The following is a 15,281-nucleotide window of genomic DNA, read 5'->3' on the forward strand; positions in this document are numbered from 1 at the left end:
GACCGTACGCGTACCGCATGATGATGGATGATGCCATTAAACTTCCGACTCCCGAGCACAGGCGTTGGCCTATATACGGTACACCACAACGGCCGCATCCCCGACCCGTTGGGCCCCTGGCGGTACCGGTTGAGACACAGAGAGCGAGAGAGAGAGAGAGAGAGAGAGAGAGAGAGAGAGAGAGAGAGAGAGAGAGAGAGAGTAGAAATTTCGGCACATCGGCTTATTTGCAAGCTTCGCTCGCTTGCGGTGCTCTGGTGGTAATGCTAAAATCGTTTGGTTCGACATATTTAGCATGCTTATTATAGCAGCGCAGGCAATGAGGCGTGCGAAGTGGCAATAAATTCAAATTCAACCAGAGCGTTTGACAAGAGTGCAAAACCCCTGGGAGCTAGTTAAATTGAAGATTTGGGAGTGATAGTAAGGTAACGCATAGGTTAAAGTGTGAAGCTATTGAACAAGAAAAGTGTGATTTGTTGTACCAATCGTAGTAAATACAGGATTTAAGAAGCTCAGCAATTGAGAAACAATAAACGACTTAAGTATTTTTTTTAAATTATTTAAAAATATTTAAAATAAATTCCATTCGGTCCACAACATCTTAAATTAACTCTACACAATATCTCCCTCTCCCTGTCACTACTTCTCCTGCAACGAACCACTTCATCCGTCGCAGGCAATACACGATCGCGCTGCATTGCATAATGCTCCAGGGGGGTTTTACGACCCTCAGAGCCCGCTAATCTTGCGCAAATCGCTCAAAAACATTTACGCCCGCTCCTCGGGAAAGGGTAGCGGAGCTAGCCTGTTGGCCCAGCCGATTTGCTTTCTTTCTGTGTGTTTCGAGCGAGCAAATCACCGCACCACGCGCTGGTGGTGCGCGCGTGCTGCCCGTCCGGCTGCGCTTCGCGTGTGCGCGCGTCCGGCGCGCCAGGTTTGATGGTTGTAAACATTATCTCCCGGCCTCTACATCTTGATGCTGTGCCGCCGTCGCGGCAGTAATTTACAGCGCCGCGGCTGCCTTGACTGCCCTTCCTCATTTCGTCCGCTGCGCTTTTGGGGCATAGCGCCTGCCGGAGCAAGACACTTGGAGGAAGTAATGCCCAAGGATGAAAGTAAAGTTCTTTCGCGCAAGTGATAGCTTATGGGGAAGGGAGTGAAAAAACAGCCTGAATACCAGTCATCAGATTGTTGGGTTGATGTGCAGTTTTTCTTCTTGCCACTTGCTCAATGGTTATGTTACTTACACAAAAAGTTCGATGCTCTTTTGCTGCTTTCAGGCAGCAAAAACAAAGGGCGAAAATGGCTAAATTGCTGCCTATGCATGGAAAAGCGGATGCATAAAATATTGCAACGTTTTTTTGTGTAAGTGGTTGTTCACCAGATATTGATTGTATCGGCGAACGGATGATGAAGAAATAGAACAGGAAGCGAAAGAACAACAAAACAGGAAAGTGTAATGATGCTAGAGCAATGATTCAAGGACAAAAAAGGTTTAAAATAGCTGACCCTCCGCTTTGATCTATCCTCTGATGCATCACGAGAAGTAGTCTTCATTCGAATGTGAAGATATCTGCTTAAAAACATAATTTTACACGCACCATATAAGTGATCCGAAGCTGAAATTTGAGTCTCACAAGAAGAACAAACTATCACATTCTTGACATTGACTCGAATGCACGATGATATTGAATTTGGTAGATTCTATTTTAATACAAAAACTTCCGAAATGGCAGTGTACCTTGAAGTCCAATGGAGCCTTTATGTGTGTTACACTGTAAAACCCCTCCCAACCCGATCACTTTCACGATGATGCCATTCACGGTAGATTGTATTACACGCGCGTGCATCATCCTGTTGCCAAAAGCGTCAACGTCTCCCCCAACAAAACGGAAGCGCACTGACAGATGCGAGCCGTTGCCCTTGCAAGATTTTGCAACTGACGTTGACGAGGCGGCGTTTGCGGCCATTCAGTTCAAGGTGACAAGTCGTGCGGATTGAACCCCATCCTCTTCTTACCACGATGCGCGCTCCACTTCCGAGCACCCCAACCGAGGACGCAAGTAACACATTTAGGGAAGTTTACAACCCACACCACTCCCGCGCATCCAGCAGCGACTGCCAAAACCGTAATCCCGCCGGACCTCTCCGGACCGCCTTCAGCGAGGTGGGGAGGTGCGCCTGTGTGTGTGGGCCACCACCATTTGTCAGCAATTTGTCGCTGCCATGTCGCAGCTAGATGGACACGCGCGCAATTGCAGTCGCACTTTAAAACGAACAGCAGTAGCAACAGCAACAACAGAACGCTCTCCCAAACGAAAACCGGCTGGACACGGAGCTGACGGGGAGCCGCCCTAGGCCCTAGACCCCTAGGTAGGCGGAATGGAGCCGAATGCGCAACAAGCCGCACACAAGGCGTAACGTTTGGCACAGTGTCAAGGTCGGCGGCGATTACACTCCGATGCGCTGGTCTCGCATGTGGCCCTTGGCGGCTCACGGTACACGGCCAGTCTCGGCATGTAAACATCCAGACCAGAGGGAGCGTAAAAAGGGCCCAAAAACAACACGGTCCATGTGGGCAGGCGGCCCGAATGGGATACAGGATGCGGCGCTTACAGGGCAGGGTACACACCGGCAAGCGCACAGCTGTCCGGATTTCTATGGAGCCGTTTGCTTAGACAGCCAAAACATCGCTCAAACAAAAAAAAGGGCGACTTGCGCTTAGGATTTCATGCAGGCGCTAAAAATAAGCACTATTGCTTGGCCGTTGTGCAAGTACGGCGTGCAGCGGATGCAGCTGTTCTGATGCGGGGGCACCCGGACGAGAAAGCATGGGCAGGTATTTTTGTGTGTTACCGTCTCTCTCTCTCTTTCTGTCGGTTAGACGGTCAACATGGAAAGCAAACATTGTGGTGGCCTTGAAAATAAATTGGCACCGATGGCTGGATGTCACGAGGAGCTTAGGCTATTTGAATGATGATATTTTTGAAACAGTTGAAGTGATTTGAAATCGACTAAAAATTTGCTAGTAGCCATAGAAAAGAAACAAAACAAAATTACCGACAATCTTTGATAATGGAAATAAATACCTTTACTAAGGTTTAAAAAATGTATGATAAAATTCATCATAAATATTAAACAATAATGAGAAACGTAAGGTTCATCGCGTTCAATCGTTAACGTTAATAGTTTGTTTTAATTGTAAACGTTTTTTTACAGCAGTAAAATGTCATGCAAGACAGCAAACCAAACAATAATATGGCGAACAGCGCACAAATATTAAATCAAACAATTTTGCAATACCATCATGTAAAAATATTTAAAAAAAAAACAAGAATGGGTAAATAGCAGAACAGCTTACTCTGGTGAGATGAAAAATATACTAATGATCCAAAAGTAAAATAAAGTTCATGATGTAGTAAATAAAACTAGGTGTTAATAAATATTGACGATCGATCTGCTAGCTCTGTTTGATTTCCCGTGAATCCGGATAGAGGAGTCTATTCTCGTGATCTCGTGTGGAATAGTCATCAATCACAATCAAAATTTTAGATTCCATTAAACCAAGAAATTAAACCAAGCTGCTCATAAAAACGCTTGTGTTTTGATTAATTAGCATATTCCTGACGCATTAATGAGTCCTGTTGCAGCACTAAGGATTCTAAGGTAAGACTTTTAAAGCCTAAAACTAACTAGAAGTAACTAGGAAGTACAATTAGAAGTCCTAAACTCTAAAATCAGCAAAAGTTCCGAAGAATACATGAAAACAAATAATGGAAAATTATTTTCAAAAAACTATTTTCAAAACATTGAAACAAAGAAATATTCCTACAATAATGGATGCTTTCAAAATGTGCACAGAAATAAATCATACATCAAAGGATAATAAAAAAATGTGCTACATCACATAGAATACAGCTAGAAATGTCAAGTTTTAAGTGTTTGTCACAATAAATGGCAAACAAATATGAATAATATCGTTATTCTAGTAGCAACGGGCAAAAACGAGAAATGTTTAACGACTTTTAATTTTTAACTCGAACTTTGGAGACTTTGTTTTCTTTTTTTCTATTTACATCAGAGAATCAGCGTTTAGAATTAAAAGTGAATGAATTCAGAATATGTAAATCAGCAAAACAAACACATTCTGCGTCTTGAAATCAAATCGAATAGAAGGAGTTGTGTAACAACACTACGTTTGCAACTGCTTGTTACCACGTTCTTCTCCCATGTAACTATGGACGCGTTTTTGAACGCTTTTGCCGGCGCCATTGTGTCGTATGCAAAAAAAACAAACATGACACAAAATGATGAACGGCTAAGCCGTGGTCCCCACACACGTACGCGTGATCGAAGCCCTCCTCAATCGAATCGAATTTTGCATTCTCCGTTCGATCGTATGACGATTGCGGCAAAAATTAATTAATCTTCGATCAGCAGCGCCAAGAGCTAGCAGCAGCAGCAGCAGTAAAAAATGCACATACTGAAAACTAGCAACAACGGTCTAACAGCTCCACACCACTGTGTTTGATACTTTGCACCCAGGTGGAATCGTGCTCACTTCACGCCCCTGGACTCGTAGCGCGGCTGGCTGGCTTGGAATGCAACTGCAACGTGCAGTTGCCGTTTCTGGCAAAGTGCAAAACCCGTCGCACCCGTCGCCCAAATCGCCAACGCCGTCGAAAACCCATAAATCAATGCTGCACCGCCACCATTAGGGGTCACGCGGCTCCGTCGGGCTCGCCTTTCCCTCCTGCGGTGGATGCACCGGTGCAATTCTTCACTGCAGCAGCAGCAGCAGCAAAGAATGATCAAGTTGAAGAATAGGAAAGGTACCTTCATCCAGACGGAAAAACAAAACCCCATGATGAACCCGTTTTATTGGCGGGGTTGGGAAAATACTTTCGCGCGCAGATAAATTACCTTCACCGTGGTCAATAACGGCAATTAGCAGCATAATCAGCAGCGTCAGCTTCGCCGGCCCGTCGCTGGTCGGAACCATTTTGCCGCTGGCCGCTGCCACGCCACGACCTGCCGGCCGGTCACTGCGCCGGGGCGGCTGGGCGGTACGGGGCGCTAGTGCGAGCGCGCAGATCGGTGCATGGTCGCTGCCGGAACCGCTGCCGGATGGTCGATGCACTTCGGCCGATTGGATGCTCATTTTCGGTTGGTTCGAAGCGAAGGAAGCGCATCTTTCGTCGCGAGTCACTGCCGGCCGCGCAACGAACACTGCAGCAGCAGCATTTGCGGTGGGTGCTTTGGTGGGCGCGGCGGTAACACGTTGCTTTTCTATTGCGGTTCACAACACTGCCATGAGCTGCCTGCAGATCAATAGTACCATGCACTGTCGTTGTCTAGAAATAGAAGAAACATTAAACGGTTGTTAGTAGGATCGTGAGAGAAAATTAAAGTAAATAGTGTAACACTCAGAATCAAGTTGAGTTGTCTCGGCAACGGCAACGACAAGCTGTTGACAAACCTGTCATATTTGGCAAATTAGCGATCCAACGAAGCCAAGCTTTTTATCTTTAGGTGTGCGAATAAAACTGCCAAATCATTGTACTAAACTGCCAACTCGATGAGTGACAGTCGGAATCCAATAGTTGAAAATATTCTTACTAGTTTTCCATCACTCACGCAAGCTAAACCACCGTCACTGGAAAGGAGCAGTGAATGGCGTAATATCTATGATAGTAACAAGAGCTTAGAAAAAAATAGTAAACAGTAAAAATTTAATTTGAATTATAGAAGATCGCGAGAGGCAATTTAAATTATAAAACAAATCATTTAAAACATTTAAAATCTAAGCATTTTATTTAGGCTAAAATTGTCATTACGAGTTGCATCAACTACGATTGAATGAACAGTTGAAACGTTTAGCCAATAGTTCATAAAAAAGGCAGGTCAGTATGGCCCAGTTTTCTGTAAAAAAAAGCTTAAACCTCAAGAACAATCTAGCAGCGATTCATTTTTTTAAGCACTAGCAAATTTACAACAATAAATAGTGGTCATGCTATCGAACTTCAACTAGCGAGTTCAGGATAAAGAAGCAAAACAATAGACCGTCCCAACAGCTTGGTTTGAATGGGATACATGTTTGCAAAACAATCACAGCCAGTAGTCAACTAAAAACTTGGTTATGCTAATTTTGTAGCATTTTTCTTTTTTTAAGGTAGAGAATGTGTTTCGCAAAATAGCTGATAGTGAAACTGAATGCATATTGGAAGCTATTGATGTGTGAGAATTTACTGGTTTTTACAGTGTATTAAGGAATTTCATGTGCTGTTGTGCATTGTTCTACTGAAGAATGGCAACGTTTTCACTTTCGTTTGACGTTTTTATTTACTTTTTTAGTTGTTTTTAGACATTCAAATACATAATTGCTATTGTTTCGTTTTCTTTTCATTAAAAAAAAACTAAACGATCTTCAAAAGATATTTAAACCTCGATCATACCTCAATTGGAATACAATCCCATTTGATTTTTTACTCCTTTAGTGTACGTTGCTGATTTTTCCCGTTTTTCTCTCTCGCTCTTTCCCAAGATCATTGCGTCTTTTCCAACTGGGTCAAACGTTTGGCGCTATTTTTGCGCACTCCTATTATGCTACCACGCTGCCAGCTCCACCCGCATATGAACACCGCTCGCCGCTCGCCGCCAGCATTGCTGCGGCATGTATTATTCATCTTTAATTCCGTCCTCCCTTTTTGCATGCCTCAGATCCGATCGGGTTCGGTCTTCGTTGTGGCCGGTGGAGCAATTCCTGCACGGGTGTCATATTTTGTCCGCCCGTACCCCGCCGTGCGTGCAGAATTATTGAACGTGCTTTGTGCGCTGCACTGCGCTCGGCTAAAAATAAAAGACCCCCCCCCCCCCCTGAATACCCGAAACAATCCCCAGCGCACTAGCGGGTTGACAAGTGTGTTAATAAGCCGCCCAATACAGCCGCCCCGCGTGCGGACGTTTCAGCGCTACGATAAATCATCGCTACTCTGCCGCGCACAAACAGCCACAACAGGTTGCCTCCCAGAGTGAGTCCTGTGCGCGTGAGAATTGTGTGCGACCAGACTCGCGAGCGTGTAGCGCAAAACTGTTCGCGTGCTCATCGAACACGCGGGGACACCGCGTGCGTAGGTTTGTAACGGATCGCAGCCCGTTCTTTAGTGCATCTTAAGTGCAGTTTTACGATCACGGGTGTGAATATTGGCAACGTGTTACATTCCCGCGTGCATGTAGCCGTTGAACCCCGCTGTCGCTGGGCGAACAGTACCCGTACAGCGGTGACTTACTATTGCAGTGTGCCGGGTAAGCAGACGGTGGTACAGCACCAGCAATCGTTTGTAGAAGTGTGTTATTGCTTCCTTGTGTGACTGTTTGGTTTTTGTTTTTGTTTTTTGTTTTTTTTTTTGTTAAATTGTTTTGAAGTATTATCTTTTAAAAGCAACACACAGTTTTTGCAAGAGTACAATGAACTTAACCGACTGTAAGTACATTCTCCATCATACACATTTAATTTAACACATTCCTTTCCAAGGAGAGGTAGCTATAAAATGCAAATTAACAATAAAACAAGAACAGATGGAACCGAAAAGCGATGAAGCAAGCATGCGAATGATTTGTGATGGTAATAAAAACTGACATTGTAGGGTCTGTAAATTGCTACAATGCAAAGGCAGTAGATGCGATTGAATTATACAACCTTCTTAGCGCGGTAATGTATATTAAACTCAGCCTAAATACTGCTATTTGACAGAGACTGTAGGCATCATAAAGTTCATAAAAGAGTGGAAAGAATGTTGAGCCATACCATTGCCCATTCTACCACATCACTCGATTAATGTAATCCGATACTCCTCCTCCCCATTGCTATGGAATGGATCCCTGTGGTTACTGGAAAGCCTCTGTCCTCTGTCCTCAATGCCAATTTTGATCGATTTTTTTTTTTTCAAATATATATTTTGCATCCCAACTCTCTTCGTTAGGCGATTAGTTTGGGAATACTACAGCCTTGCTCACCGTACGATCATCGTCCATTCATCGTAAGCTTCCGGCCGCCGAGGAGGCAACCGCGCGTGAGCCGCCTCAAGCTACGATCGCTCGCTTACAACCTCACAGGCCGGCTTTCGGCTTAGCGTTGTAATCTAATACGCAGCATGCCATGTGACGATGGGAAGCGTTAGCGGTATGCAACAAAATACGACCCTTGGCTCCCTCCCCTGGCCGCTCCCGAAATTGTGAATACCATTTGCAGCGGCGTTCGTTGCAATTGCAGCGTGAGGCAAAGCGGGACCGGCTGTAAATCCGTTCTTGACGAGCCTTCGGCGTCCCGCGGAATGTGCAGTGCACTGGGGGGAGGGCGGAGTAGGCCCTATGTTTCGGTGGTGGAACGTTACGTGTGTGTGCGTAAATGCACTCGTGGTGTGTATGGCAAACGGCATGCTGCCGGAATGGAAGCGACCGCCGCAGAATGGGGACAAAAACAAACCAGCGCGGAACGGTCTGGTAATCCAGAAACCTACATTTTTGCTGCCGTGCCGTGTCTGTTTTGCTGTTGCTGTGTTACTGTACCGGCTACCACCATCCATTTCTGGCATTTTTGTTCTTGCCTCATTCTAAACCGAACGCTGTATACCATGCACCATGGAAGACCAGATTTGTTGGCCTGCTTGATCAATGGGGTGGGAAATGGGTTTGGTTTTTATGCCGAAGGAAGTTTATTTTGTTTTTTTTTTCAATGCATTTTTTTTTTTTACTTTTGTATGATAAACATTGGACAAATGTGAAGGTTTGGACAGGTCAGTTAAGAAGTGTAACAATAATAATTCAATTAGGCAAGTAAGCAGTTGTGGATGCTTGTTGAAGAAAACCCCGAATGGTCGTTAATGGTCATTCATTGGGTCTTTTACTCATGGGGAAAAAACAACAAACAAATCGAAACGTCTTCCAGTGAAAAATACAAACCAAAACAGCGACCTAGCCGTGACAAAAAAAGGGGCGACCAACCGCATCACAAGTTTATTGAAACTCTGGAGCGCCAAACCCCTAAAAAAATGCAAAATTTAAAAAAAACACATGTCCACCCAAAGTAAGGCAAAGTTTGTCGACCGAAAGGCGACCGTTTCAAAGTCCCCGAAAAGCACGTTCTGGCGCTGGGTGGGGGGGCCAAAACCGCACACCTGCATCGCACCCATCCACCCGGACCGAAACCGCGGTGTAACCGAGAGTTGCACTCGACGAAAGACGACCAGCGAGCGAGCGAACCGCGTCGTTTGATGACGGCACCCCGAGAACTGCAACTGCAACTTGCAATTCAATTAAAAACTTCAATCAAACTGAATGCATTTTTGACAAGATCGGGTCAGCGCTGGTCGGGACACCGCGGCCGTCCTTGCCGCACCGCCATCCGATCCCTCTCCAGTTCCCCGATCGTTGCATGCGCTAGATATGCAAAAGCGTCAAGCCACGACGGCGGCGGTACCCGCAGGCGATGGCCGTGTTCCAGCAAAATATTGCATTTTTATGGAATGTGTGAGAGACAGAGGGACAGAGAGGGGGAGTATGTGTGTGTTTTACGCTGCTAAATAAGTTGTTTTATCTAAGCAGATAAAGGCGTGGATACTGGTGCGAGCGGTAGCTTTTTAAGCGATTATAATTTATTGATACACTTAGCCACTTCGGCTGGCACTGGTCGCTACTTTGGTGGGATTGAGTTTGTGTGTGAAACACTAGCGTTGCTTTAGATGCATTTTTATTCTTCTTCTTCTTATCTGTCTTCTCATACATCTCGCCGTTTATGTTGCACACCGCACCGAGGGGTAGTTTTTAGTGCATTTGAAAGGAGTTCGTTTTTGTGTTTATTTTAAGTGCTCGAAATCAAATGCAGCATAAATTATTTTTTTACACCACTCGCAGGGTAATATTTCACGCCTCCGGGAGGTGCTGGCTGGGTTGGCTGGGCTCTCCAACGGCCGCAAACCTCACATCCCAAAGTGGAGTGAATTATCTGGTACCGTTTTGCTTACATTCCTTGCCACGTGCGTTTGGGGGGTTTTTTCTTAATATTTTTGCATGCTCTTCCCCTCACTTTTCTTTTCATTTTCCCTATGTTCAGCAGCAAAAAATAAAAAAAACACATACACACACACACACACACACACTCACACACACACACACACACACAAACGGACGCTTCCAACGCGTCCATGGGAAAGACGCGTATCTGAAAATCTCGCATCAGATTGTGTTTTGACGATTGTCTCTCCTTGGAATGCGTCGCAGCATTCGTCGCGAACCAGCAAAACACACACACACACACACCGGCGGTTTGCAGGAGTACACAGCGGAGCACGAGAGCACAAAACTGCAGCCGAGACGAGATTTGTGCCGGAATGCAAAACAAAAGCACAAACATTTGAAGGTGGAAGTGAATAGAATGCATGGAAACGAACAAAACAACAACAAAAAATGAGAAAAACATGCCTAGAAAACAGGCAAGCAAACGGTACAACCACAACAACATTAAAGGGGGTTAGGAGAGAGAGAGAAAAAACGCCACCAATCCTACCACACATACACACACACACATGGGAAATGGATTTCGCATATTTATATATTTATAAATAACAGCTTCACGGTTGGACATCTGATCCGAACGCGTAGCCTTAGCGGGCAGGGTGGTGGTGGTGGCCCGACCGACTGCCGGAATGTGTCACCAGATGTCTCCATGGGGGGGGAGCCGTGCCCATAACCTACGCAATGTTGCGCATTGTTGCGGGGGTGGCAAGGGGGGAGAGCGATTCCAAAATACCCCAAAAAAGTTTAAATTGTTGCCGTCCCGTTCCTCGCACAGTCACACATTTGTTTCTAATTATGTTGCCCGCCAGGCCTTTAGACGGTCCTACGCACGGTTCGCAGTAGTAGTTCGCTAGTTTGTATGATTTCAGCGCTCCCCCTTCACACACGCACTGCCAGGGACTGGGTTGAATGAACGCACTGCCTGCCTGCCTGCCATCGCGCACTTCCTGCTCCGCCGCCGGTGAGATGCTTAATGATGAACACAATAGCGTTCAAAAATGTTTGATGAAGACAAAAAAAAAAGGGCATTAAGGGCCCACCTTCCCTTCCAGGTCAGTTCGTAGGCTCTAATTTTGTGCTCGGTTCGCTTAAGCCTGGGCTTGCTTGCCTCTACGCGACCACATGTGCGACGGCCAGCTTTGCTAGGGGACTATCACACACTTGTTAATAGTTTGTCTTGTTTCGCGTTCGTTACGCGTAGAGCAGCACAGCATTTGTTGCTGTTGGTTTGGTTTGTTGTTTTTTTTTCTGGTCTGTTTTTGTGTCAATTCCATTCCGTTCACGGGGGGCCACTCGGGGGCCAGCCAATGCAGCTGGGCAGCGCAAACAAACGCAAAATTCTTCAAGACTACCCCATCACCCCGAAACACTAACCCGTTGGTGTCGTTGGTTGGTCGCCAAAGTGACGACGACGCGCACCAGACGACCAGAGCGCGCAAGGAGAAGGAGTAGAAAAAATACCCGTCACAAACGCTCACACAAGTCACAATTGTTACCGAGAAGAAGAAGAGCCAAAAAGCAGGCAAGCAGACTTGCCAAAAAATGTCCAACTCAACTCGACAAAAAAAAAACCCCCGAAAAAAAACAACCTACAACGTAAAACCGACGCTTAGGCAAACAAATGTAACCGCATGTTGGCGGTCGAGCGCGATGCGTTCATGTCACGACACAATCGCGACTGTTGCTGCTGCTGAGTGGCAATTTCTTCCCGCGTTTGCATAAAACTCCAACCTGCAGGTCCTGTGCGCCAAGGGAGAGAAGATACAAGCGAGAGACAAAAAAAAAGCACCAAACCGCTGAAACTGCACAACCAAACCGTGAGTGGACAAAACGTGCACATACACACACACTCTGTACTGGGTCGTTCGTTTTCTGCTCAAATAACACTCGCAACATCCACCCACCTTTTGTCATTGAGGGTTAAATTGCAGTAAGTAAAGGGAAGAGGAGAACAAAAAACAAAACAACAACAACAGAAAAAACATCAAAAACAGTCGAAAAACGCAACTCAACCCATAACACATGTAAATTGTTTTAAACTGACACAGATACCAAACATACACGCACACATGTTCCGAAACAGAGCAACAAATAGAGAACAAAACAAAAAAATAAGTATAACCAAATCATCCAACAACTTCAAAAATAAAACCAATCCAATAAGCCCATGAAAACCCGAAAAAAAGGCTGTCAACAAGCAACGACCAATTGGATTCGCTTCGGAGTGGAACCTATTGGAATGTTAGTTTTTGTTCACTTCGAGGGCGATGTTCTACTTTTTTTACATATTTTTTTGTCTACACATGTAAGCCTATCAGCAAAAAAATGATTAAAATTTTGTTTAGCTACGCTAAATGGCTTAAGTTGTTCGAAAAAGTAGCATTGCTCATCAATGCTGCCACACAATTGGACTCTAATTGGCAAACTCGACCAAAAAATCATAGCAAAGGGGCAAACCTTATTGGAGGTTTAATTCGATTTTTAAAATCCACTGGAGAGGATTCTCCCGCTTGGCCACTAACCTGTTGGTTTTGAGAGTTTTTTGGCACCCTTTTCTTGACGCCTCACTTGCACTGCACAAAGACAAAAATTTGGTAGAACACACTTTTGCCTACACTTCAGCACCAATTCACCGTAGCATCAAACTTCCGTACAATCTTTAAACACAACGACAATACCGCGGAACGCACTTTACGCTCGCTAGGAGCAACAAATTACCGAAAAAAAAACAGCACCACTCAATTCAAACGTTTAGCTTGGATGTACTTTCAGATGAAGCTTCTCTTCACAATTTGCAACATTTTCCCTATCTTTTTTCCCTCGATTCACTGTGTCGATTGATTGGTGCACTTGCGTTCGCTACGTCTTCACCGTAAGCACGTGGCTGCTGTTGTTGTTTATTTTCCCCTACAGAGCACAACTGCGAAAGCTTTAGCGTGTTTCGCGATCGCAGAGCAACTGACTGGCATGCCGCTCACGATCCACGGGAACCCTTGCCCGAAACCCTTTTCCTTTCGGCAACCCGTTCGGGGGGATGTTGTGTGTGGCACAGTTGTGGCGGTGCTGGACAGTGTCAGGGCGCCTTGTTGCTTCGTCACTCGGGACGGCGCCTGGTCGATCGGTGGTTGCAATAGAACGAAATTTCAGCGATCGAACGTTGGATGAAACGAATTAGAAAACTTTACGAAACATTAATTTTTGCACAAAAATATTTAATTTTGTTTTTAACTAAAAAAAAAAACAAGCACCACTTAATGCAAACACGCGTCACTGTTTTGCGTCGCACGAGTTTTTCCCGTGTGTAAACGAAGTGCCAGAGACAGCGTGGAGCAGCAGCAGCAGCAGAATTCGCTCTCGGAGGGGGCCGCACACGCGAGATTAACACACGGACGGTCGAGGAAAAACTGTGCGATTACTGCCAGGGTAGCGCGCTAAAAGAATCAACAGTGCCGACTGCCGCTTCTGCCAACCGCTGCCCCGCGGGGCGCCCCTACTCCCTGCTGCTGCTGCTGCTGCTGCTCTCGTGTCCCCGGCTCGTCAACCTGCGCTCTTTGCCCCTTCGCGCGGCCTCCCGGCACCAATATCTCCCATCATCTGCCCGTCGTGCCCGTTTTCCGTGCCGTGTGGCTCTCTTTCTCCCGTTTGCGGCCGGTCTCCCGGTTTTGTGCGCTCACACAACGTTTCGTGCGCTCCGAGTCTGGCTGAGATCTTTCTTCCCGATCGTGCCGAGCGAACTCAACGCAGCAGCAGCAGCACCAGCACCCCATTTACTTCCCATTTCTGTATATGTGTGTGTGTGTGTGCCCACCCCCTCCCACGATGCTACATGGTACATGGTGTCCCTTCTCCATCGCTCAGCACACCCTGCAACACACGCAGGATGCAGGTGTGGAATGCACTCTCGGTTGTGTGTGGGGGGTATAAAAGGGGATGATGGTGTGTTTTTTTCTCGCTTCTGTGCCTTTTTTTTATCCATGCGTCTGACTGAGTGTCGGCCGAAGCCACAGCATGAAGCCGAAGTAGCTGCAGTAGCGCTTAAGGAGAAGATTCCGCCGGTACAGTGGATGCCGTTTGAGTGAAACCACCTCGAAAAGAAGGTTGCCCGAAAGGATTTGTTGATTGAACAATTTTGGCCCGTGTTCGTTTCATCACTTTTTTAAATGAATTTTTTAAAAGTAGTGCTCATAGTGTTAGTAATGTGTCACTTATGGTTAATTGTTTACCACTTAGAAATTCGTTTTGCACTAAAATTATTTTGTTTTAAATCAACAATGCGAAAGTAATGGAAACAATTAATATTTTCAAATAAATCACCAACCCTTTTCACGAAAACCGAAGGATAGAGAGCACAGAATTGCACGTGTTTTACGGTTGATGACTAAACGTAGACTGCCTTTTTATTTTTGACAGGTCTTCCAGGTCACCAAAATGTGCAATATTCAAGGTGTGGACACATTTTAATTGACAGTCAACGTTCACGGTTGACATTTAGGTCCCAAATATGTCTACAATTTGCAAATTTTTCTGTATTTTATTTTATTTTATTTGTCCAAGGTTAGACATATTAGTTTTCCCTGGTTACTTCGTATAGCTTGTATACAAAATCGCTGCATTTTTACTACAACATTTCATAGTAATAAAAGAAGTTTAGTAATTTATTATATATTTCAGTATTTTATCAGTACACTTATCAGTAACATCGTTAATTAAAAGTCAAACAAACCTTCCCTAACTGCCGTTCTTTCTATTTCTTTTTCTTTACTTTTTGCATCACAATAGTGAATTGTCTAACGACCTAATCGGTCATGCCAGCTATTCAAAAAAAACTTAGTTAACTTATGATTTAGACAACGTTGGTACCGTAGGACACTTCAGCGGCTATCTAATGGAGTACCGGGCCACTCCATCGTTTCATATGACATCGTTTGATGCAATGTGTAACCATAGACAGGTTAAACCACTTTTTTTTGACAAAACACACTAAATAGAAAAATATCGGTTAAGTTGGAATGAAAGTAGTTTATCATCCATATCAAATACAAATATTTTATCCACTTAATTTTATCTAAACTTTTTCTTTGAACGTATTTTTTTTCAAATTCTATAAAGAAAACTTCTTTCTCCAACCAGTCCAAAAATCTACCCCTAATTAAACGGTCCCCACTGCTAGGGCACTCACGCACAGCTGACCGCACGCTGTACGTCGT

The 15,281-nt window shown here is 45.1% G+C and overlaps 1 protein-coding gene across 1 annotated transcript in view; it reads right to left on the reverse strand.

Moving 5' to 3' along the window:
* LOC121594782 overlaps positions 1-13,521 on the reverse strand; it is a 71,387-nt gene extending 57,866 nt beyond the window's left edge. The window contains exons 1-3 of the mRNA XM_041918424.1: positions 13,323-13,521; positions 12,597-13,253; positions 4,924-5,354 (exon numbers count right to left, since the gene is read on the reverse strand). Coding sequence (XP_041774358.1) covers positions 4,924-5,161 — 238 coding nt within the window. The 5' untranslated portion in view covers positions 5,162-5,354; positions 12,597-13,253; positions 13,323-13,521. The remainder of the gene's footprint in view (positions 1-4,923; positions 5,355-12,596; positions 13,254-13,322) is intronic.
* Positions 13,522-15,281: the final 1,760 nt, after the last annotated feature.

Source organism: Anopheles merus, chromosome 2L, assembly GCF_017562075.2.
Source record: "Anopheles merus strain MAF chromosome 2L, AmerM5.1, whole genome shotgun sequence".
Taxonomy (NCBI): Eukaryota; Metazoa; Arthropoda; class Insecta; order Diptera; family Culicidae; genus Anopheles; species Anopheles merus.